The sequence below is a fragment of the Triticum urartu genome, chromosome 7A, assembly GCF_056163025.1.
Source record: "Triticum urartu cultivar PI428250 chromosome 7A, HENAU_Tu73, whole genome shotgun sequence".
NCBI lineage: Eukaryota > Viridiplantae > Streptophyta > Magnoliopsida > Poales > Poaceae > Triticum > Triticum urartu.
Window position 1 is genome coordinate 190,646,117 of NC_141879.1, and position 23,632 is coordinate 190,669,748.

At 44.8% G+C, this 23,632-nt stretch overlaps 1 protein-coding gene and 1 pseudogene across 1 annotated transcript; one reads left to right on the forward strand and one right to left on the reverse strand.

Annotated features, from left to right (window-relative positions):
- Positions 1-16: 16 nt before the first annotated feature.
- LOC125521191 (uncharacterized) lies at positions 17-3,714 on the forward strand. The gene is made up of 7 exons (XM_048686248.2): positions 17-579; positions 1,555-1,796; positions 1,876-1,998; positions 2,228-2,344; positions 2,445-2,627; positions 2,721-2,862; positions 3,207-3,714. The coding sequence occupies exons 1-7, from the start codon at positions 162-164 to the stop codon at positions 3,284-3,286; spliced, it is 1,305 nt and encodes a 434-aa protein (XP_048542205.1). The 5' UTR covers positions 17-161; the 3' UTR covers positions 3,287-3,714.
- Positions 3,715-5,569: 1,855 nt separating this feature from the next.
- LOC125523563 (uncharacterized) lies at positions 5,570-7,137 on the reverse strand (annotated as a pseudogene).
- Positions 7,138-23,632: the final 16,495 nt, after the last annotated feature.

The window sequence follows — 23,632 nt, forward strand, 5'->3', positions numbered from 1 at the left end:
TTAGTGGAAGGCGCGCCCACCGTCCCACGCATGTGTTTGTGGAGCCGAGCGAGGTGCCCGCGTGTGGTCTGCTTCGCCATCCACTCCTGCTACTCAGCACACTGCACACACCCCACTACCCCAGCTCGATCGTCCCACCGTCCCCTCCTTCCTCCGGCCAGATGCTCCTCTCGGAGCTCCCGAATCCGCCCCGCCCATGGCGCCCCCGCGTTCGAGAAGCCCATTCCGCTCGCCCTCGCCACCTCCCTCTCCCCGGCTCCCACACCGCGGCCTTACCGAGAAGGCGCCACCTCCTCCTGTCCCCTTCCGCGACTCCGTCCGACGACCCCGCGCTCCCTCCGGCGAGGCGACCGTCCCGCCCGAAGAGGGCGTCGGGTGAGGGCGAGGGGTGGATGAAGAAGGCGGTGCCGCCCGCGCCCGTCACGCGCGGGCTCTCCAGCCCCGTCCCCGAGGAGCCGCTGTCGCCGCTCCGGTGGACGGCCGGGCGGCAGGCGCGCGCCGCGTGGCGGAAGGCGTCGTCGTTGGTGCCCAGGAGGGCCAGGAGCGTCATCCTGCTCAACCTGCTCGTCCTCATATTTGGTACGGAGGTATCCGGCTCCCTCGCCCTGCATTTCTGATAGAGTATTACTGCACGCTGCACACCACCTGTTCGATGGTATTTCAGAGAGAAATGGCGAGGGGAGGGGTCTGGGGTCTGTCATATCTGTGTCATATCCTGGGGTGATGTCTTCTCGGACTGGAATGGTGTGGGTTATTTCAATACCACAAGCACAACCTTAGGCCCTGTTCGGCAGACGTCCACTCCCTGCTTTCCAACTCCCAGCTCCATCCAGAAGCGGAGCGCACGGAGCGGCACTTTTGCAACTCTGAAAAAGTGGCCTACAAGCCGCTCCGCTCCGCTCTGGGAGAGGCATGGAGCCAGCGCGTTCGGTGCCACTCCGCAGCTCCTCCAGCCGCTCCAGGAGCTGAGCTCGGAGCGGAGGCCTGCCGAACAGGCACTTATTGTGTACCTGCATGCTAGTTAGCTAGTGTACATGGAAATATAATTTTTAGAATACCATAACGTACTATGGCTTCATTCATAGATTAATAGCTTAATCTATGAAATAGTCATTTCAGGTATACATTGTGTGATTGCAATTCTCACATAATATTGTTGCTAACATGTTCAGTATATCCTATGTATATTGTGATAGTGCATGCCTTTTCCTGGATGTTGTATCTATCCGTTTTGCCTGATATAGCATGCTAATTCTTCTCTTTTTGTTCTCTAAGGCTCTGCCATCAAATATGGAGTGTTGCTGTTATATTTCTTTAGTGCTTGCTTACTAAGAATAGAAGTCCATGCTCCATTTTCCGGTTATTGCACATAGAATGAGTGTCAATACACTATAGTAGTGTGATTTGGAAAATGTGAACACAATTTCAGATGAACAATACAAGTAAATTCGCACCTCGCTACCTGATTTTAAATTTGATGAGTACTGCTGAACACTCCTTGTCTGAGATTTTCTCCTGAATAGTCAGCTAAATTGAATTTTCTTTTTCTACCAGCAAGCAACATTTCTATTGTCAAAGAAGCACAGACTATGTTGGATCCTGACCTTTTCAATATCATACGCTTCACTATTGCGGCCATTCCTTTTGTGCCATTCTTGTTGAAGTCACTCAGAGACATGCAAGTTGTTCTTAGGGGCGTAGAGCTGGGGGTTTGGGTAACCTTGGCCTACCTCACTCAATCTATTGGGTTAGTTACAGCTGATGCTGGCCGTGCATCTTTCATATCCGCCCTCACAGTAAGATCCTTTCTCAAGCTTAGTCCATAAAGTATTCCCACTAAGATATGTTGTATGTTCTTTACTCAAACATATTCAGGTGATCATTGTTCCTTTCTTGGATGGTATTCTTGGAGCAGAAATACCTGCATATACATGGCTTGGAGCATTTTTATCAGTTCTCGGGGTTGGTATTCTGGAGTTAAGTGGTTCTCCACCATGTGTAAGTCGATTATCTACATGTAAAGGTGCACAAGTTTGTCTGAACGTTCTTATTTGTCTTAGGGCTTATAGTATTGTTCTGTGTCAAGATTAGTGTGCTTTATAATTTGAGCTCTGTATTAGTGTGCTTTAGAATTTGACCTCTTTATTCTTGATTCAACAAGTTGATAATAACTGCACAACTTGCACATATCATGTTGATTGATCCTGTCTCTGCGTACTGTCTTTAGGTTGGTGATCTTCTGACCCTCCTTAGTGCCTTTTGTTTTGGAATTCACATGCTCAGAACCGAGCATATTTCCAGGAAAATGAAGAAAGAAAATTTCCTACCGCTTGTTGGATGTCAGGTTAGTTATCGACTAAATCTCAATGCTTCTCTTGCATTTATCTCTGAAAATTTTCCTCTTTTTTCTCGAGCAAGTGTTCTAAAAATTGGTTTAAAATCAGGTGGTTGTCGTAGCTGTTGTGTCGGCAGTCTCGTTCATTGTTAAATGCTTCCTCCAGAATGTGGTACCCTGGAATTTAAAATCAGGGACACCAACAGAGTTATTCAGTATGATGTCATCGTTTCCTTGGCTAGCAATACTATACACAGGCATAATCGCAACAACCTTTTGTTTATGGGCAGAGGTTAGTAACTAATCTTGCCATGCCGATTCTTTTCAGTTTGATGTCAGTTTATTTCTAGAAATACCTTTTTTTCTGACATTTTCCTGTCATCAGATCGTTGCTATGCGTGATGTATCAGCTACAGAAACTGCAATAATTTATGGTCTGGAACCAGTATGGGGTGCTACTTTCGCATGGGCAATTCATGGCGAGAGATGGGGCATTACTGGACTTATTGGAGCTATCTTCATCATAGGTACTTATTCACCAGCCACCACATTCTCAGCTACATTCCGCATTACGAATTTTCAATGATGAAAGTTAATGACTAGTTGCAGTACAAACCATCAATGTCCTTCACTGTTTGGAAATGTAGGGCGTAGTTCGGGCATCCAAGTTTAAATTTGACCAACAAATAATCTGAGAATATGTGGGTTATGTTAAAGCACAATAGGGTTATGTTTTTCCAAAAGTGCTTTCTTGTGATTGTGATTTGTAATATTGTACTTCAAACTTGGACAATAAAGTTAACACCTTAGATTTCCTACAGGAGGGAGTAGTTCCCACAGCGAGAATATTGACTCTTGTTTTTCTTTTCAGCCGGTAGCTTGATGGTTCAGGTACTGGGGTCATTTCTTGATATTGATGTATCAGAGGACAGTTACCAGATGAACAGCTGATACATAAATTGCAAAAATACGAGGATTTCACATGATATGATCAGTTGATCACTACTGCGAAGTAATACGCCAAGTAGTTAGCATGACACTGCAACAAGATCTAACTACAATTATGGCCAGTTGCACAAGGAATGGAAAGCTCACTAGGCTGACAAAAATAGGGGTGGCTCACTGGTGGCCTGAGCAACTGATGAAAACAAACTGTGGTGCCTCGTGGCATGGAGAACACATCTACAGAAAATGGTGATGTGTATCACTCCACTAAACGCTTAGGGTAGCCTGATGTAGTATCAGTAACAGTCTAAATCCTTCTTTCTCTCAATGTAAATCCATCCACATGATGTAGTATGTAATAGATTACTTCATGCTGACATGAAACTAGATTGTACCAACCTTTGTTTTAGTACGTTATCGTTCATTGCCAGCTAGATATATGTCCATAAAACTAGATTGTACCAACTCACACATAGATTACAAATTCTCCATGGGATCAGAACTGCACCTAGCATGCTTGTGATCAAACGGCATATTCCAGCCCAAGAAACGAAAAACAAGATTATACTCACAGGAGTAGTAGTATATATCTCAGAAACAGAGCAGTACCATTGCAGGCTCACAGGAGCAAGAAGTAGAGCAACAGTTTTGGGGAAATATCTGGTACTCCCACCCCTAGGGTGCTCCCGGTGCTCCAAAACTCGATAGCATGTTTTAAAATGTTCAAAAAATTCTATCAATGGCTACCCTTGTATCCCTTTCAACTCCTATCTTTCAACTCCTTCTATCAATGCAATGATCCACAAGCTTTCGCGTATTCGTGAAAAAATTAATGCAAAGTCATAATAATTCAGGTAACAAATACTTGTACTTTCTAAATGCATAAGTACATCGAACCATCAATACACAACTTTCGAATATAACAAGATGCATGCTAAAGATAATTCCAGTAGTCGAACTAAGAACAAGGAACCACACCAAAACCGAACAACAGACCGTACACATGACTGTCTAAACTTTTAGCAATCATGTCCGCTTGCCTGACCTGAATTCTGCATTTGAGCGTCTAAGTAAGCTAATGGGCCTAGAGCCAGTCGCTGCTTTGAGCGTCTAAGTAAGCTAATGGGCCTAGAGCCATTCAGTCTGCCAGTCACAAGGAATGGAAAGCTCACTAGGCTGATTGTTTGACCAGTTCCTTCTTTCCTCCTTGCCGCTGCCGGCCTTCAGCAGAAGGCAGGGACACGGGCGCCATTGGGGACGTGCGCTGCCGCCGCCATTCTACCATGCAGGGAGGGAACCCGCTTCGCCGGTCGCCTCTCCAGTAGACCGATCGATGCCCCGCAACCTCCGCCATCGGCCCAGTAAAAAAATACAACTAAATTATGGGTTCATGCATAGTCAATGAAACTACAAAAGAAAATCCGAAACTGTCAGAAAAGTTCAGACTTAAATGATCAACAAGTGCAGTGTCCGAAACTGTCAGTCATTATCATTTGTACTGTAAAAAAGGTTAGGGAGAAAAATTAATGAAGATGAGTCACATAAACCTATTCAGATCACTCCCTCTCCAACATTGGCAATGCTCACTAGATCTTTATAATCTGGGTACTTGTTTGAGGTACAAATAACAAAAGGGAATTCAGAAAGGTGATTCAGTTCAACCTCTTGTACCTCCTGTGCATGTGTGAATTAAGGAGTAGCAAGGACAGGAACAGCAAAATTCAGAGATGACAGAAAACCAAGGAACAAATTACACACTATGGAGCTAAAATACAACTATTTAGATGAAGGCATTATTAAAAAAGACAACATAGTTCAGTAAGTCATGAACATAAATACTGCAGAATTTGGGGACCACTTAGATACTGTAAATTCAGTTAGAAACAAGACAGCCAAATTGCACTTAAATTTCAAGGAAAAATATGACTACTCCACACTGTAAATCATGAACATTGACACTGTAATAGCTGTTCACTCCACACTGTAAATAGACAGAACAAACTTTTTTTTGTCACAACTTGAATCTGCTCTGCAACTTATGAACTTGTAGTTGTTCTGCAGATTATCAAGAGCAGCGAAACAGTTTTGATTTACAAACATAGTTAGTCCTACTACTTATCTGCGGTTGCCCAGATCATAACTGCATCATGCTTGCTTATCTGAAACTAATACAAAAAGATAGAGCAGTTTTAACATGGTCCATCACAGGAAACAGAGCAGAAGAAGTACTAGTGCAGGAGCGAATGCAAGGTTCAGAAATCCATCACAGGAGCAAGAAGAACAACAACAGTTTTACTAGCTTGCATGAACAAGTGGAGCAAATTGCTCAGAGGTACATCCATGGCGATCGTACATGGACGAACTATTACATCAGCCAGTGAGTATCTACACTTTGAAAACAATTTCAACATCGGACTTAGTAGACACTTGCAGGCGAGAAGAAGTTGCTGTGCCCTCCAGCGTGAAGATTGGCCGCCTCTTCGGCCTTCCACGCTGCTTCAAATGGATCGAAGGAGCACGGCCGCGGTTTCAACAAGTGGTCCTGTCCCTGAAGCGATGGAGCGTCAAGATCCGGCACGGCATTGTACCTCTTCTCCTTGTCAGCATCATGGAAGGCAGGGTAATCGGACTGCAGCATGTCCTCCAGCACACCTTGGTCCAAGGCATCCAGGTACAGAGGTTCCTGTTGGCCCATCTCCACGCCAGTGTTGGCTCCAGTGGCCGGCTCAACTTCAATTGGGTCGTCTTCCATCATTCTCATTAGTTCTTCGATATCAAAACCATCTGCCTTCCCATCCGGCAAATTGGAAATAGGCTCCAATGGCTCAAAGACACCCTCTTCAGATGCTTGAGCCAGCCTCAGGAACAATCTGTTGTTGGCTGTAATGCTTGACAGACTCCAGCACAAGTGATTGGGTGGACTCAAGCACATCTGACTGGGAGGAAATCTCAGGAGCTTGAGCAACGTCGGAGCGGCTGGATGTTGTAGTGGACTCGCATGATGCTTGGGCATACTGAACAGGGAAGTTGGTGTGAGCCAGCGGGCCATGCATTGCTCTGGCTGCCTCATCATACATCAAGAACGACGGTGTGGCAGGTGCCGGGACGGGGACGGCACCGCGCATCCTCTTCTTGGGGCGCGGCGGATGAGGATCGGCGGCGGCAGCCGGCGCTGGCCTCTTCTGCGCGTGCGTGCTCGGGGTCACGGCCTCTGGTTGCTCTTGTTGACGATTGTACGCGGCCGATTCCTGGCGGGCCGCGTCAGGGGCATGCTGAGCCAAGTGCATTCTGCAGAACACCTTCACCCCGTCGGAGACGGTGGCCTCCGGCAGCAGGCATCGGTATTCCTCCATGACCCAGCCGGTGGACTTGCCCTTCTTCTTGAAGGAGAGGTTCTTGACCTCGCCGACCTTGACTCCCGCGTGGCAAATCTCCGTGGTCTTCTGGATGGTCCATGTGCCGCCGCCGGCGCCGCGCACGCTCTGGAGCTTGCTCCCGTTCTTGCTCTTGCAAGTGGTGAAGAAGAACCGGTCGCCGCTGCTCACGGCCTGCGGCACGGGCGCGTATCGGGCGGCCAGATCCTTGGGCTCGCAGCCCGAGATGTTGACGCGGTGGATGAGCTTGTCGACGGCATGCAGCGTCTCGCCGGAGAGGAGGCGTGGTAGGTAGTAGGTGACGGCGTCCACTTCCGTGGGGCTCAGCCGGTAGTGGTGGAAGACGTCGTCGACATCGAGCCCCTCCATCCCGGCCGGCGGCTGCCCGATCTGCTGCTAGGGTTCTACTGCAGCTAGGAAAGGGTGCTGTCGATCGAGGGCGGGCGAGGGATTTGGGAGAGGTTTGTCTGCGGGATTGGAAGGTGTTCTGTGCTGATATTTAAAGACGCTGCACTAGGCGATGGAGGACGCGTCAGATTTCCTTTCTCTGAATCCGACTATGTGCCCAGTTCAGTTTCCCGTCAGTTATCTGAAACTTGGCGTTCCTGTTTGCTTTAATTTCCGTCAATCCGATGATGATGCGGTCCTGAAGACGTAGAGAACAGATTCCGTGCTGATTGTGATTCTTGATTTTGAGCCTTATTCGGATCCATTTCTTTTCATCCATGGCAACATCTGTTGCGTGATAATACTGTATAATTTACCTTCAGAGACATTGTTAACAGCGGCAAACAGATTCAGCCCAGAGAGAAATATTTGGCCCCTGTCCAACTGCATGTGCAATTAACATCGGCCATGGCACCACCTGCGTGATGCCTATTTACCTCGCACGATTCACGCAATGTCTTCCAGTCAGAATGGATTCAAGTGGCCTGGAACTGGTACTTGCCTTGGTAATGTATCATCAAAACAAGTCCAGCTGACTTTGTGGGACTCACTGTCAGGTTTGACTTTGGTCAAGTCAATGCTGACTGTGCTGATGTAATGTTGACACAGCAAATCATCTCTGGATTTTAAATAAATCTAAATGATTTATTTATTTTCAGAAATTTGCCTAAACTTCAAAAAATCATATAAAATCAATCGTAGCTCAAAATGAAATAATTTATATATGAAAAAATTATAAGAAAAATCCAAACTTTTCGTTTGTACCATTTTGAGCTACGATTTTTCCAAAGGGGGGAGGCCGGCCGGCCCTAGAGGGCGCACCAGGAGGAGGAATCCTCCTCCTAGTAGGAGTAGGATTCCCCTCTTTCCTACTACTAGGAGGGGGAAAGGAAGGGGGAGAAGGAGAAGGAAAGGGGGGCGCCACCCCCCTCTCCTAGTCCAATTCGGACCAGAGGGGGAGGGGGCGCGCGGCCTGCCCTAGCCGGCCCCTCTCTCTCTCTCCACTAGGGCCCAATAAGGCCCATTAACCCCGAGGGGTTTCGGTAACCCCTCCGGCACTCCGGTAAAATCCTGATTTCACCTGGAACTCTTTCGATGTCCAAATGTAGGCTTTCAATATATCAATCTTTATGTCTCGATCATTTTGAGACTCCTTGTCATGTTCGTGATCATATCTGGGACTCCGAACTACCTTCGATACATCAAAACATATAAACTCATAATACCGATCGTCACAGAATTTTAAGCGTGCGGACCCTACGGGTTCGAGAACTATGTAGACATGACCGAGACATGTCTCCGGTCAATAACCAATAGCGGAATCTTGATGCTCATATTGGTTCCTACATATTCTACGAAGATCTTTATCGGTCAAACCGCATAACAATTTACGTTGTTCCCTTTGTCATCGGTATGTTACTTGCCCTGAGATTCGATCGTCGGTATCCTAATACCTAGCTCAATCTCGTTACTGGCAAGTCTCTTTACTCGTTCCGTAATGCAACATCCCGCAACTAACTCATTAGTCACATTGCTTGCAAGGCTTATAGTGATGTGCATTACCGAGAGGGCCCAGAGATACCTCTCCGACAATCGGAGTGACAAATCCTATTCTTGATCTATGCCAACTCCACGAACACCATCGGAGACACCTGTAGAGCACCTTTATAATCACCAAGTTACGTTGTAACGTTTGGTAGCACACGAAGTGTTCCTCCGGTATTCAGGAGTTGCATAATCTCATAGTCATAGAAACATGTATAAGTCATGAAGAAAGCAATAGCAGTAAACTTAAACGATCAAGTGCTAAGCTAACGAAATGGGTCAAGTCAATCACATCATTCTCCTAATGATGTGATCCCATTGATCAAATAACAACTCATGTCTATGGCTAGGAAAATTAACCATCTTTGATCAATGAGCTAGTCAAGTAGAGGCATACTAGTGACACTATGTTTGTCTATGTATTCATACATGTATTATGTTTCCGGTTAATACAATTCTAGCATGAATAATAAACATTTATCATGAAATAAGGAAATAAATAATAACTTTATTATTGCTTCTAGGGCATATTTCCTTCAAGTTGTGCTATTGCTCTTACCAAGCGGACAATACCCGAAGGGTGGGCTTGGGACGACAAGGCACGTGGCATGGTGTACCAAGAGAATACTACCCGAGGGTGGGCTTGGGAACTCTGCATGCATCATTTGAGGTTGTAATAGAAGTTCGTAATAGAAACTTCGGCTGAACTTCCTTTGCGGGTTCAGCCTTAGATAGACGATAAACCTGGACTAGAATCTCATGTGGTTAACTGTCATGGTCTACACCCTGCCTGCTTTCGCTTGAAGTATGTTGAGTACAGGTCGCGTATAGGTGCTAAGTGGTGGACACATGTGTGAAGAAGTAGACCCGTGCAGGGTTATGAATCTATTTGAATAGCCGCACCCACATTATATGGACTACTTGAAAACTTATATTGTTCATAGACAACTTTAATGGTTACTTTAAAAAAGTCAAGATAAGTGTTTGCGCTATGGGTGGCCTTCTGGTAGGGAGACGACTGAGAATCCATAGTGGTGTATCGTTGTGGTTACTAGCTAGTTGGACTTGTGTGCGCTCTCTCACCTTATTCAACTACTGTAATCGTAGTACAGGTTAGCCAAGAGTCAAAGCTAGCTTGCTGCAATAAACTCCACAACCCCCTTTATTGATACTGGTGCATAAGTAGATAGTTCTGATATATCGTATGAACCATATATGTTGATGAAGTTATCCATGATTATGTGCTTTCTGATCCCAGCTCCTTCCATCGCTAAGATCCCTGCTCTTTGGAAATCTTTTATCCGTATATGTGACCAGAGAAATGGGACCTCATCCGGTCTAGCCAGCTGTAACACCCACAATGCGGCTATATCTCCCGCGTGTTGGGGCACGACTTAGAGGCATAGCCGCATGGTAGGTTTGTCGCAAGAGGGGTAATCTTCACACAATCCCATGTACTGAATATAAAGGGATAAAGAGTTGGCTCACAATCGCCACTTCACACAAATACAAGTTAAACGTACATCATCCAGAGTACAATCAAGGTCCGACTACGGAACCAAAATAAAAGAAGAAAACCCCAAATGCTAGATCCCCGATCGTCCCAACTGGGCTCCACTACTGATCAATAGGAAACGAAACAAAACAACGATCAAGATCTTCATCGAGCTCCCACTTGAGCTGGGTTGCGTCACCTGCACTGGTATCATCGGCACCTACAACTGTTTGGAAGTAACTGTGAGTCACGAAGACTCAGCAATCTCACACCCGCGAGATCTAGACTATTTAAGCTTATGGGTAGGAGAAGGTAGTGAGGTGGAGCTGCAGCAGGCACTAAGCATATATGGTGGCTAACATATGCAAATAAGAGCGAGAAGAGAAGCAATGCAACGGTCGAGAAGCTAGAAGTGATCAAGAAGTGATCCTGAAACTACTTACGTTCAAGCATAACACAAGAACCATGTTCACTTCCCGGACTCCGCTGAGAAGAGACCATCACGGCTACACACGCGGTTGATGAATTTTAATTAAGTTAAGTGTCAAGTTCTCTACAACTAGATATTAACAAATTCCCATCTGCCACATAACCCCGGGCACGGCTTTCGAAAGTTCAAAACCCTGCAGGGGTGTCCCAACTTAGCCCATCACAAGCTCTCACGGTCAACGAAGGATATTCCTTCTCCCGGGAAGACCCGATCAGTCTCGGAATCCTGGTTACAAGACATTTTGACAATGGTAAAACAAGACCAGCAAGACCGCCTGATGCGCCGACATCCCGATAGGAACTGCACATATCTCGTTCTCAGGACAACACCGGATGAACACTACGTATAACTAAAACCAGCCCTCAAGTTTCCTCGAGGTGGCGCCGCAAGTGGATCTGGTTCGGACCAACACTTAGAGAAGCACTGGCCCGGGGGGAGGGGGAGTTAAAGTAAAGATAACCCTCGAGAGCGCGACTCCCAAGGGAAAAGTATAGGTGGTGGTGAGGCAAATGGTAAAACCAAGGTTGTGCCTTGCTGGAGGAGTTTTATTCAAAGTGAACTGTCAAGGGGTTCCCATAACACCCAATCGCGTAAGGAACGCAAAATCAAGGAACATAACACCGGTATGACGGAAACTAGGGCGGCAAGAGTGGAACAAAACACCAGGCATAAGGCCGGGCCTTCCAGCCTTTACCAAGTATATAGATGCATTAAAGTAAATAAGATATATTGTGATATCCCAAACATATCCATGTTCTAACAAGGAACAAACTTCATCTTCACGTGCAACTATCAACGCTATAAGAGGGGTTGAGCAAAAGCGGTAACATAGCCAAACAACGGTTTGCTAGGAAGGTGGGTTAGAGGCTTGACATGGCAATATGGGAGGCATGATATAACAAGTGGTAGGTAGCACGACATAGCAATAGAATGAACAACTAGCAAGCAAAGATAGAAGTGATTTCGAGGGTATGGTCATCTTACCTGAGATCCCGCAAGGAAGAAGAACGAGTCCATGAAGAAGACAAACGGACGTAGACGAACGGATCCTCACAACTCCGGAACGCAACCGAAGCTAACGAGAGAAGCAACCCGGAAATAAGCAAGCAGCATAGAAAACAACCATCACATAAACATGGCATGATGCACAACCAAGTATGATGCATGTCTGGTTTAATGAGGCATGGCATGGCAAAGTGCAACAAACAATACTACAAATTAAGTGGAGCTCAATATGCAACGAGTTGTGAAGGAAATATGCCCTAGAGGCAATAATAAAGTTATTATTTATTTCCTTATTTCATGATAAATGTTTATTATTCATGCTAGAATTGTATTAACCGGAAACATAATACATGTGTGAATACATAGACAAACAGAGTGTCACTAGTATGCCTCTACTTGACTAGCTCGTTAATCAAAGATGGTTATGTTTCCTAACCATGGACAAAGAGTTGTTATTTGATTAACGGGATCACATCATTAGTTGAATGATCTGATTGACATGACCCATTCCATTAGCTTAGCACCCGATCGTTTAGTATGTTGCTATTGCTTTCTTCATGACTTATACATGTTCCTATAACTATGAGATTATGCAACTCCCGTTTACCGGAGGAACACTTTGGGTACTACCAAACGTCACAACGTAACTGGGTGATTATAAAGGAGTACTACAGGTGTCTCCAAAGGTACATGTTGGGTTGGCGTATTTCGAGATTAGGATTTGTCACTCCGATTGTCGGAGAGGTATCTCTGGGCCCTCTCGGTAATGCACATCACTTAAGCCTTGCAAGCATTGCAACTAATGAGTTAGTTGCGGGATGATGTATTACAGAATGAGTAAAGAGACTTGCCGGTAACGAGATTGAACTAGGTATTGGAATACCGACGATCGAATCTCGGGCAAGTAACATACCGATGACAAAGGGAACAACGTATGTTGTTATGCGGTCTGACCGATAAAGATCTTCGTAGAATGTGTGGGAGCCAATATGGGCATCCAGGTCCCGCTATTGGTTATTGACCCGAGACGTGTCTCGGTCATGTCTACATTGTTCTCGAACCGTAGGGTCCGCACGCTTAACGTTACGATGACAGTTATTATGAGTTTATGCATTTTGATGTACCAAAGTTAGTTCGGAGTCCCGGATGTGATCACGGACATGACGAGGAGTCTCGAAATGGTCGAGACATAACGATTGATATATTGGAAGCCTATATTTGGACATCGGAAGTGTTCCGGGTGAAATCGGGATTTTACCAGAGTACCGGGAGGTTACCGGAACCCCCCGGGAGCCATATGGGCCTTAATGGGCTTTAGTGGAAAGGAGAAAAGGACAGCCCAAGGTGGCCGCGCGCCTCCCCCCTCCCCTAGTCCTATTAGGACTAGGAGAGGTGGCCGGCCCCCCTCTCTCTCTTTCCCCCTCGGGGAATCCTAGTCCAACTAGGATTGGGGGGGGGGGGAGTCCTACTCCCGGTAGGAGTAGGACTCTTCCTGTGCCCTCCTCCTGGCCGGCGGCCCCCTCCCCCTTGGCTCCTTTATATACGGAGGCAGGGGGAATCTCTAGACACACAAGTTGATCATTGAGATCATTCCTTAGCCGTGTGCGGTGCCCCCTGCCACCATATTCCACCTCGATTATATTGTAGCAGTGCTTAGGCGAAGCCCTGCGACGGTAGTACATCAAGATCGTCACCACGCCGTCGTGCTGATGGAACTCCTCCCCGACGCTTTGCTGGATCGGAGCCCGGTGATCGTCATCGAGCCGTACGTGTGCTAAGAACTCGGAGGTGCCGGAGTAACGGTGCTTGGATCGGTCAGATCGGGAAGACGTACGACTACTTCCTCTACGTTGCGTCAACGCTTCCGCAGTCGGTCTGCATGGGTACGTAGACAACACTCTCCCCTATCGTTGCTATGCATCACCATGATCTTGCGTTTGTGTAGGAATTTTTTTGAAATTACTACGTTCCCCAACAAGTTGCATATTGACAAAACGCCACATGACTTATTTAGTTCTCTCTCGGTTATGTACCCATCAATATTAAATGTTATTAATCATGGCAAGAGGTGAGGCATATGAAAACTGAAGGAAATATGCCCTAGAGGCAATAATAAAGTTATTATTTATTTCCTTATTTCATGATAAATGTTTATTATTCATGCTAGAATTGTATTAACCGGAAACATAATACATGTGTGAATACATAGACAAACAGAGTGTCACTAGTATGCCTCTACTTGACTAGCTCGTTAATCAAAGATGGTTATGTTTCCTAACCATGGACAAAGAGTTGTTATTTGATTAACGGGATCACATCATTAGTTGAATGATCTGATTGACATGACCCATTCCATTAGCTTAGCACCCGATCGTTTAGTATGTTGCTATTGCTTTCTTCATGACTTATACATGTTCCTATAACTATGAGATTATGCAACTCCCGTTTACCGGAGGAACACTTTGGGTACTACCAAATGTCACAACGTAACTGGGTGATTATAAAGGAGTACTACAGGTGTCTCCAAAGGTACATGTTGGGTTGGCGTATTTCAAGATTAGGATTTGTCACTCCGATTGTCGGAGAGGTATCTCTGGGCCCTCTCGGTAATGCACATCACTTAAGCCTTGCAAGCATTGCAACTAATGAGTTAGTTGCGGGATGATGTATTACAAAACGAGTAAAGAGACTTGCCGGTAACGAGATTGAACTAGGTATTGGAATACCGACGATCGAATCTCGGGCAAGTAACATACCGATGACAAAGGGAACAACGTATGTTGTTATGCGGTCTGACCGATAAAGATCTTCGTAGAATGTGTGGGAGCCAATATGGGCATCCAGGTCCCGCTATTGGTTATTGACCCGAGACGTGTCTCGGTCATGTCTACATTGTTCTCGAACCGTAGGGTCCGCACGCTTAACGTTACGATGACAGTTATTATGAGTTTATGCATTTTGATGTACCAAAGTTAGTTCGGAGTCCCGGATGTGATCACGGACATGACGAGGAGTCTCGAAATGGTCGAGACATAACAATTGATATATTGGAAGCCTATATTTGGACATCGGAAGTGTTCCGGGTGAAATCGGGATTTTACCGGAGTACCGGGAGGTTACCGGAACCCCCCGGGAGCCATATGGGCCTTAATGGGCTTTAGTGGAAAGGAGAAAAGGACAGCCCAAGGTGGCCGCGCGCCTCCCCCCTCCCCTAGTCCTATTAGGACTAGGAGAGGTGGCCAGCCCCCCTCTCTCTCTTTCCCCCTCGGGGAATCCTAGTCCAACTAGGATTGGGGGGGGGGGAGTCCTACTCCCGGTAGGAGTAGGACTCCTCCTGTGCCCTCCTCCTGGCCGGCGGCCCCCTCCCCCTTGGCTCCTTTATATACGGAGGCAGGGGGAATCTCTAGACACACAAGTTGATCATTGAGATCGTTCCTTAGCCATGTGCGGTGCCCCCTGCCACCATATTCCACCTCGATTATATTGTAGCAGTGCTTAGGCGAAGCCCTGCGACGGTAGTACATCAAGATCGTCACCACGCCGTCGTGCTGACGGAACTCCTCCCCGACGCTTTGCTGGATCGGAGCCCGATGATCGTCATCGAGCTGTACGTGTGCTAAGAACTCGGAGGTGCCGGAGTAACGGTGCTTGGATCGGTCAGATCGGGAAGACGTACGACTACTTCCTCTACGTTGCGTCAACGCTTCCGCAGTCGGTCTGCGTGGGTACGTAGACAACACTCTCCCCTATTGTTGCTATGCATCACCATGATCTTGCGTGTGCGTAGGAATTTTTTTGAAATTACTACGTTCCCCAACAGTGGTATCAGAGCCTAGGTTTTATATGTTGATGTTATATGCACGAGTAGAACACAAGTGAGTTGTGGGCGATATAAGTCATACTGCTTACCAGCATGTCATACTTTGGTTCAGCGGTATTGTTGGACGAAGCGGCCCGGACCGACATTACGCGTACGCTTACGCGAGACCGGTTCTCCCGACGTGCTTTGCACATAGGTGGCTTGCGGGTGACAGTTTCTCCAACTTTAGTTGAACCAAGTGTGGCTACGCCCGGTCCTTGCGAAGGTTAAAACAGCACCAAGTTGACAAACTATCGTTGTGGTTTTGATGCGTAGGTAAGATTGGTTCTTGCTTAAGCCCGTAGCAGCCACGTAAAACTTGCAACAACAAAGTAGAGGACGTCTAACTTGTTTTTGCAGGGCATGTTGTGATGTGATATGGTCAAAACGTGATGAGATATAAATTTTGTTGTATGAGATGATCATGTTTTGTTGAAGTTATCGGCAATTGGCAAAAGCCTTATGGTTGTCTCTTTATTGCATAAGATGCAAGCGCCAAATAATTGCTTTACTTTATCGCTATGCGATAGCAATAGTTGCAAGAGCAATAGTTGGCGAGACGACCATGTGATGACATATTGATATAGATCAAGATGATGGAGATCATGGTGTCATGCCGGTGACGATGGAAATCATGACGATGCTTTGGAGATGGAGATCAAAGGCTCAAGATGATGATGGCCATATCATGTCACATATTTTGATTGCATGTGATGTTTATCTTTTTTATGCATCTTATCTTGCTTTGTTTGACGGTAGCATTATAAGATGATCTCTCACTAATTATCAAGAAGTGTTCTCCCTGAGTATGCACCGTCGCCAAAGTTTGTCGTGCCCAGACACCATGTGATGATCGGGTGTGATAAGCTCTACGTCCATCTACAACGGGTGCAAGCCAGTTTTGCACACGCAGAATACTCGGGTTATACTTGACGAGCCTAGCATATGCAAATATGGCCTCAGAACACGGAGACCGAAAAGGTCGAGTGTGAATCATATAGTAGATATGATCAACATAATGATGTTCACCATTGAAGACTAATCCATTTCACGTGATGATCGGTTATGGTTTAGTTGATTTGGATCACGTGATCACTTAGAAGATTAGAGGGATGTCTATCTAAGTGGGAGTTCTTAAGTAATATGATTAATTGAACTTTAATTTATCATGAACTTAGTCCTGGTAGTATTAGCATATCTATGTTGTGGATCAATAGCTCGCATTGTTGCTTTCATGTGTTTATTTTGATATGTTCCTAGAGAAAATTGTGTTGAAAGATGTTAGTAGCAAAGATGCGGATTGGATCCGTGATATGAGGTTTATCCTCATTGCTGCACAGAAGAATTATGTCCTTGATGCACGGCTAGGTGACAGACCTATTGCAGGAGCAGATGCAGACGTTATGAACGTTTGGCTAGCTCAATATGATGACTACTTGATAGTTTAGTGCACCATGCTTAACGGCTTAGAATCGGGACTTCAAAGACGTTTTGAACGTCATGGACCATATGAGATGTTCCTGGAGTTGAAGTTAATATTTCAAGCAAATACCCGAGTTGAGAGATATGAAGTCTCCAACAAGTTCTATAGCTAAAAGATGGAGGAGAATCGCTCAACTAGTAAGCATGTGCCCAGATTGTCTGAGTACTACAATCGCTTGAATCAAGTGGGAGTTAATCTTCCAGATAAGATAGTGATTGACAGAATTCTCTAGTCACCATCACCAAGTTAGTAGAACTTCGTGATGAACTATGATATGCAAGGGATAACGGAAACGATTCCCAAGCTCTTCGTAATGCGGAAATTGACGAAGGTAGAAATCGAGAAAAAACATCAAGTGTTGATGGTAGACAAGACCACTAGTTTCAAGAAAAGGGTAGAGGGAAGAAGGGGAACTTCAAAAAGAATAGCAAGCAAGTTGCTGCTCAAATGAAGAAGCCCAAGTCTGATCCTAAGCCTGAGACTAAGTGCTTCTACTGCAAAGGGACTGGTCACTGGAAGCGGAACTACCCCAAGTGATTGGCAGATAAGAAGGATGGAAAAGTGAACATAAGTATATTTGATATACATGTTATTGATGTATACTTCACTAGTGTTTATAGCAACCCCTCAGTATTTGATACTAGTTCAGTTGCTAAGATTAGTAACTCGAAACGGGAGTTGCAGAATAAACAGAGACTAGTTAAGGGTGAAGTGACGATGTGTGTTGGAAGTGGTTCCAAGATTGATATGATCATCATCGCACACTCCCTATAAATTCGGGATTAGTGTTGAACCTAAATAAGTGTTATTTGGTGTTTACGTTGAGCATGAATATGATTTGATCATGTTTATTGTAATACGGTTATTCATTTAAGTAAGAGAATAAATTGTTGTTCTGTTTACATGAATAAAACCTTATATGGTTACACACCCAATGAAAATAGTTCGTTGGATCTCGATCGTAGTGATACACATAATCATAATATTGAAACCAAAAGATGCAAAGTTAATAATGATAGTGCAACTTATTTGTAGCACTGCCGTTTAGGTCATATTGGTGTAAAACGCATGAAGAAACTCCATGCTGATGTGCTTTTGGAATCACTTGATTATGAATCAGTTGATGCTTGCGAACCATGCCTCATGGGCAAGATGACTAAGACTCCGTTCTTTGGAACAATGGAGCGAGCAACAGATTTGTTGGAAGTCATACATACTGATGTATGTGGTCCGATGAATATTGAGGCTCGCGATAGGTATCATTATTTTCTGATCTTCACAGATGATTTGAGCAGATATGAGTATATCTACTTGATGAAACAAAGGTCTGAAACATTTGAAAAGTTCAAATAATTTCAGAGTGAAGTGGAGAATCATCGTAACAACAATGAAAGTTTCTATGATATGATCGCAGAAGTAAAATATTTGAGTTACGAGTTTGGTCTTCAATTAAAATAATGTGAAATAGTTTCACTACTCACGCCACCTGGAACACCATAGTGTAATGGTGTGTCCGAACGTCATAACCATACTTTATTAGATATAGTGCGATCTATGATGTCTCTTACCGATCTACCACTATCGTTTTGGGGTTATGCATTAGAGACAGCTGCATTCACGTTAAAAAGGGCACCATCTAAATCCGTTGAGACGACACCGTGTGAACTATGGTTTGACAAGAAACCTAAGCTGTCGTTTCTTAAAGTTTGGAGTTGCGATGCTTATGTGAAAAAGTTTCATCTCGATAAGCTCAAACTCAAATCGGAGAAATATGTCTTCATAGGATACGCAAAGGAGACAGTTGGGTACACCTTCTATCACAAATCCGAAGGCAAGACTTTTGTTGCTAAATTCGGAGTTTTTCTAGAGAAGGAGTTTCTCTCAAAAGATGTGAGTGGGAAGAAAGTAGAACCTGATGAGGTAATTGTACCTGCTCCCTTATTGGAAAGTAGTACATCACAGAAAACTGTTTCTGCGACACCTACACCAATTAGTGAGGAAGCTAATGATGATGATCATGTAACTTCAGATCAAGTTACTACCGAATCTCGTAGGTAAACCAGAGTGAGATCCATACCAGAGTGGTACGGTAATCTTGTTCTGGAAGTTATGTTACTAGACCATGACGAACCTACGAACTATGAGGAAGCGATGATGAGCCCAGATTCCGCAAAATGGCTTGAGGCCATGAAATCTGAGATGGGATCCATGTATGAGAACAAAGTATGGACTTTGGTTGACTTGCCCGATGATCGGCGAGCCATAGAAAATAAATGGATCTTCAAGAGGAAGACGGACGCTGATAGTAGTGTTACTATCTACAAAGCTAGAATTGTTGCAAAAAAAAGGTTTTCGACAAGTTCAAGGTGTTGACTACGATGAGAGTTTCTCACTCGTATCTATGCTTAAGTTTGTCCGAATCATGTTAGCAATTGCCGCATTTTATGAAATCCGGCAAATGGATAAACAAAACTGCATTCCTTAATGGATTTATTAAAGAAGAGTTGTATATGATACAACCAGAAGGTTTTGTCAATCTTAAAGGTGCTAACAAAATGTGCAAACTCCAGCGATCCATCTATGGACTGGTGTAAGCATCTCGGAGTTGGAATATACGCTTTGATAAGTTGATCAAAGCATATAGTTTTATACAGACTTGCGGTGAAGCCTGTATTTACAAGAAAGTGAGTGGGAGCACTACATCATTTCTGATAAGTATATGTGTATGACATATTGTTGATCAGAAATAATGTAGAATTATTCTGCAAAGCATAAAGGAGTGTTTGAAAGGAGTTTTTCAAATAAAGACCTCGGTGAAGCTGCTTACATATTGAGCATCAAGATCTATAGAGATAGATCAAGACGCTTGATAAGTTTTTCAATGAGTACATACCTTGACAAGATTTTGAAGTAGTTCAAAATGGAACAGTCAAAGAAAGAGTTCTTGCCTGTGTTGCAAGGTGTGAAATTGAGTAAGACTCAAAGCCCGACCACGGCAGAAGATAGAAATAGAATGAACATCATTCCCTATGCCTCAGCCATAGGTTCTATAAAGTATGCCATGTTGTGTACCAGATCTATTGTATACCCTACACTGTGTTAATCAAGGGAGTACAATAGTGATCTAAGAGTAGATCACTGGACAGCGGTCAAAATTATCCTTAGTGGAATAAGGAAATATTTCTCAATTATGGAGGTGACAAAAAGGTTCGTCGTAAAAAGTTACGTCGATACAAGTTTTGACACAGATCTGGATGACACTAAGTATCAATCTAGATACATATTGAAAGTGGGAGCAATAAGCTAGAGTAGCTCCGTGCAGAGCATTTTTGACATAGAAATTCGCAAAATACTTACGGATCTGAATGTGACAGACCCGTTGACTAAAATTATCTCACAAGCAAAACATGATCACACCTTAGTACTCTTTGGGTGTTAACCACATAGTGATGTGAACTAGATTACTGACTCTAGTAAACCCTTTGGGTGTTGATCACATATCGATGTGAACTATGGGTGTTAATCACATGGTGATGTGAACTATTGCTGTTAAATCACATGGCGATGTGAACTAGATTATTGACTCTAGTGCAAGTGGGAGACTGAAGGAAATATGCCCTAGAGGCAATAATAAAGTTATTATTTATTTCCTTATTTCATGATAAATGTTTATTATTCATGCTAGAATTGTATTAACCGGAAACATAATCATGTGTGAATACATAGACAAACAGAGTGTCACTAGTATGCCTCTACTTGACTAGCTCGTTAATCAAAGATGGTTATGTTTCCTAACCATGGACAAAGAGTTGTTATTTGATTAACAGGATCACATCATTAGTTGAATGATCTGATTGACATGACCCATTCCATTAGCTTAGCACCCGATCGTTTAGTATGTTGCTATTGCTTTCTTCATGACTTATACATGTTCCTATAACTATGAGATTATGCAAATCCCGTTTACCGGAGGAACACTTTGGGTACTACCAAACGTCACAACGTAACTGGGTGATTATAAAGGAGTACTACAAGTGTCTCCAAAGGTACATGTTGGGTTGGCGTATTTCGAGATTAGGATTTGTCACTCCGATTGTCGGAGAGGTATCTCTGGGCCCTCCCGGTAATGCACATCAGTTAAGCCTTGCAAGCATTGCAACTAATGAGTTAGTTGCGGGATGATGTATTACAGAACGAGTAAAGAGACTTGCCGGTAACGAGATTGAACTAGGTATTGGAATACCGACGATCGAATCTCGGGCAAGTAACATACCGATGACAAAGGGAACAATGTATGTTGTTATGCGGTCTGACCGATAAAGATCTTCGTAGAATATGTAGGAGCCAATATGGGCATCCAGGTCCCGCTATTGGTTATTGACCCGAGACGTGTCTCGGTCATGTCTACATTGTTCTCGAACCGTAGGGTCCGCACGCTTAACGTTACGATGACAGTTATTATGAGTTTATGCATTTTGATGTACCGAAGTTAGTTCGGAGTCCCGGATGTGATCACGGACATGACGAGGAGTCTCGAAATGGTCGAGACATAAAGATTGATATATTGGAAGCCTATATTTGGACATCGGAAGTGTTCCGGGTGAAATCGGGATTTTACCGGAGTACCGGGAGGTTACCGGAACCCCCCGGGAGCCATATGGGCCTTAATGGGCTTTAGTGGAAAGGAGAAAAGGACAGCCCAAGGTGGCCGCGCGCCTCCCCCCTCCCCTAGTCCTATTAGGACTAGGAGAGGTGGCCGGCCCCCCTCTCTCTCTTTCCCCCTCGGGGAATCCTAGTCCAACTAGGATTGGGGGGGGGGGGGAGTCCTACTCCCGGTAGGAGTAGGACTCCTCCTGCGCCCTCCTCCTGGCCGGCGGCCCCCTCCCCCTTGGCTCCTTTATATACGGAGGCAGGGGGCACCTCTAGACACACAAGTTGATCATTGAGATCGTTCCTTAGCCGTGTGCGGTGCCCCCTGCCACCATATTCCACCTCGATTATATTGTAGCAGTGCTTAGGCGAAGCCCTGCGACGGTAGTACATCAAGATCGTCACCACGCCGTCGTGCTGACGGAACTCCTCCCCGACGCTTTGCTGGATCGGAGCCCGGGGATCGTCATCGAGCTGTACGTGTGCTAAGAACTCGGAGGTGCCGGAGTAACGGTGCTTGGATCGGTCAGATCGGGAAGACGTACGACTACTTCCTCTACGTTGCGTCAACGCTTCCGCAGTCGGTCTGCGTGGGTACGTAGACAACACTCTCCCCTATCGTTGCTATGCATCACCATGATCTTTCGTTTGTGTAGGAATTTTTTTGAAATTACTACGTTCCCCAACAAGTTGCATATTGACAAAACGCCACATGACTTATTTAGTTCTCTCTCGGTTATGTACCCATCAATATTAAATGTTATTAATCATGGCAAGAGGTGAGGCATATGAAAACTGAAGGAAATATGCCCTAGAGGCAATAACAAAGTTATTATTTATTTCCTTATTTCATGATAAATGTTTATTATTCATGCTAGAATTGTATTAACCGAAAACATAATACATGTGTGAATACATAGACAAACTTAGTGTCACTAGTATGCCTCTACTTGACTAGCTCATTAATCAAAGATGGTTATGTTTCCTAACCATGAACAAAGTGTTGTTATTTGATTAACGAGGTCACATCATTAGTTGAATGATCTGATTGACATGACCCATTTCATTAGCTTAGCACCCGCTCGTATAGTATGTTGCTATTGCTTTCTTCATGACTTATACATGTTCCTATGACTATGAGATTATGCAACTCCCGTTTGCCGGAGGAACACTTTGTGTGCTATCAAACGTCATACGTAACTGGGTGATTATAAAGGAGCTCTACAGGTGTCTCCAATGGTAGATGTTGGGTTGGCGTATTTCGAGAATAGGATTTGTCACTCCGATTGTCGGAGAGGTATCTCTGGGCCCTCTCGGTAATGCACATCACATAAGCCTTGCAAGCATTGCAACTAATGAGTTAGTTGCGGGATGATGTATTACGGAACGAGTAAAGAGACTTGCCAGTAACGAGATTGAACTAGGTATTGGATACCGACGATCGAATCTCGGGCAAGTAACATACCGATGACAAAGGGAACAACGTATGTTGTTATGCGGTCTGACCGATAAAGATCTTTGTTGAATATGTAGGAGGCAATATGGGCATCCAGGTCCCGCTATTGGTTATTGACCAGAGATGTGTCTCAGTCATGTCTACATTATTCTCGAACCGTAGGGTCCGCACGCTTAACGTTACGATGACAGTTATTATGAGTTTATGCATTTTGATGTACCGAAGTTAGTTCGGAGTCCCGGATGTGATCACGGACATGACGAGGAGTCTCGAAATGGTCGAGACATAAAGATTGATATATTGGAAGCCTATATTTGGACATCGGAAGTGTTCCGGGTGAAATCGGGATTTTACCGGAGTACCGGGAGGTTACCGGAACCCCCCGGGAGCCATATGGGCCTTAATGGGCTTTAGTGGAAAGGAGAAAAGGACAGCCCAAGGTGGCCGCGCGCCTCCCCCCTCCCCTAGTCCTATTAGGACTAGGAGAGGTGGCCGGCCCCCCTCTCTCTCTTTCCCCCTCGGGGAATCCTAGTCCAACTAGGATTGGG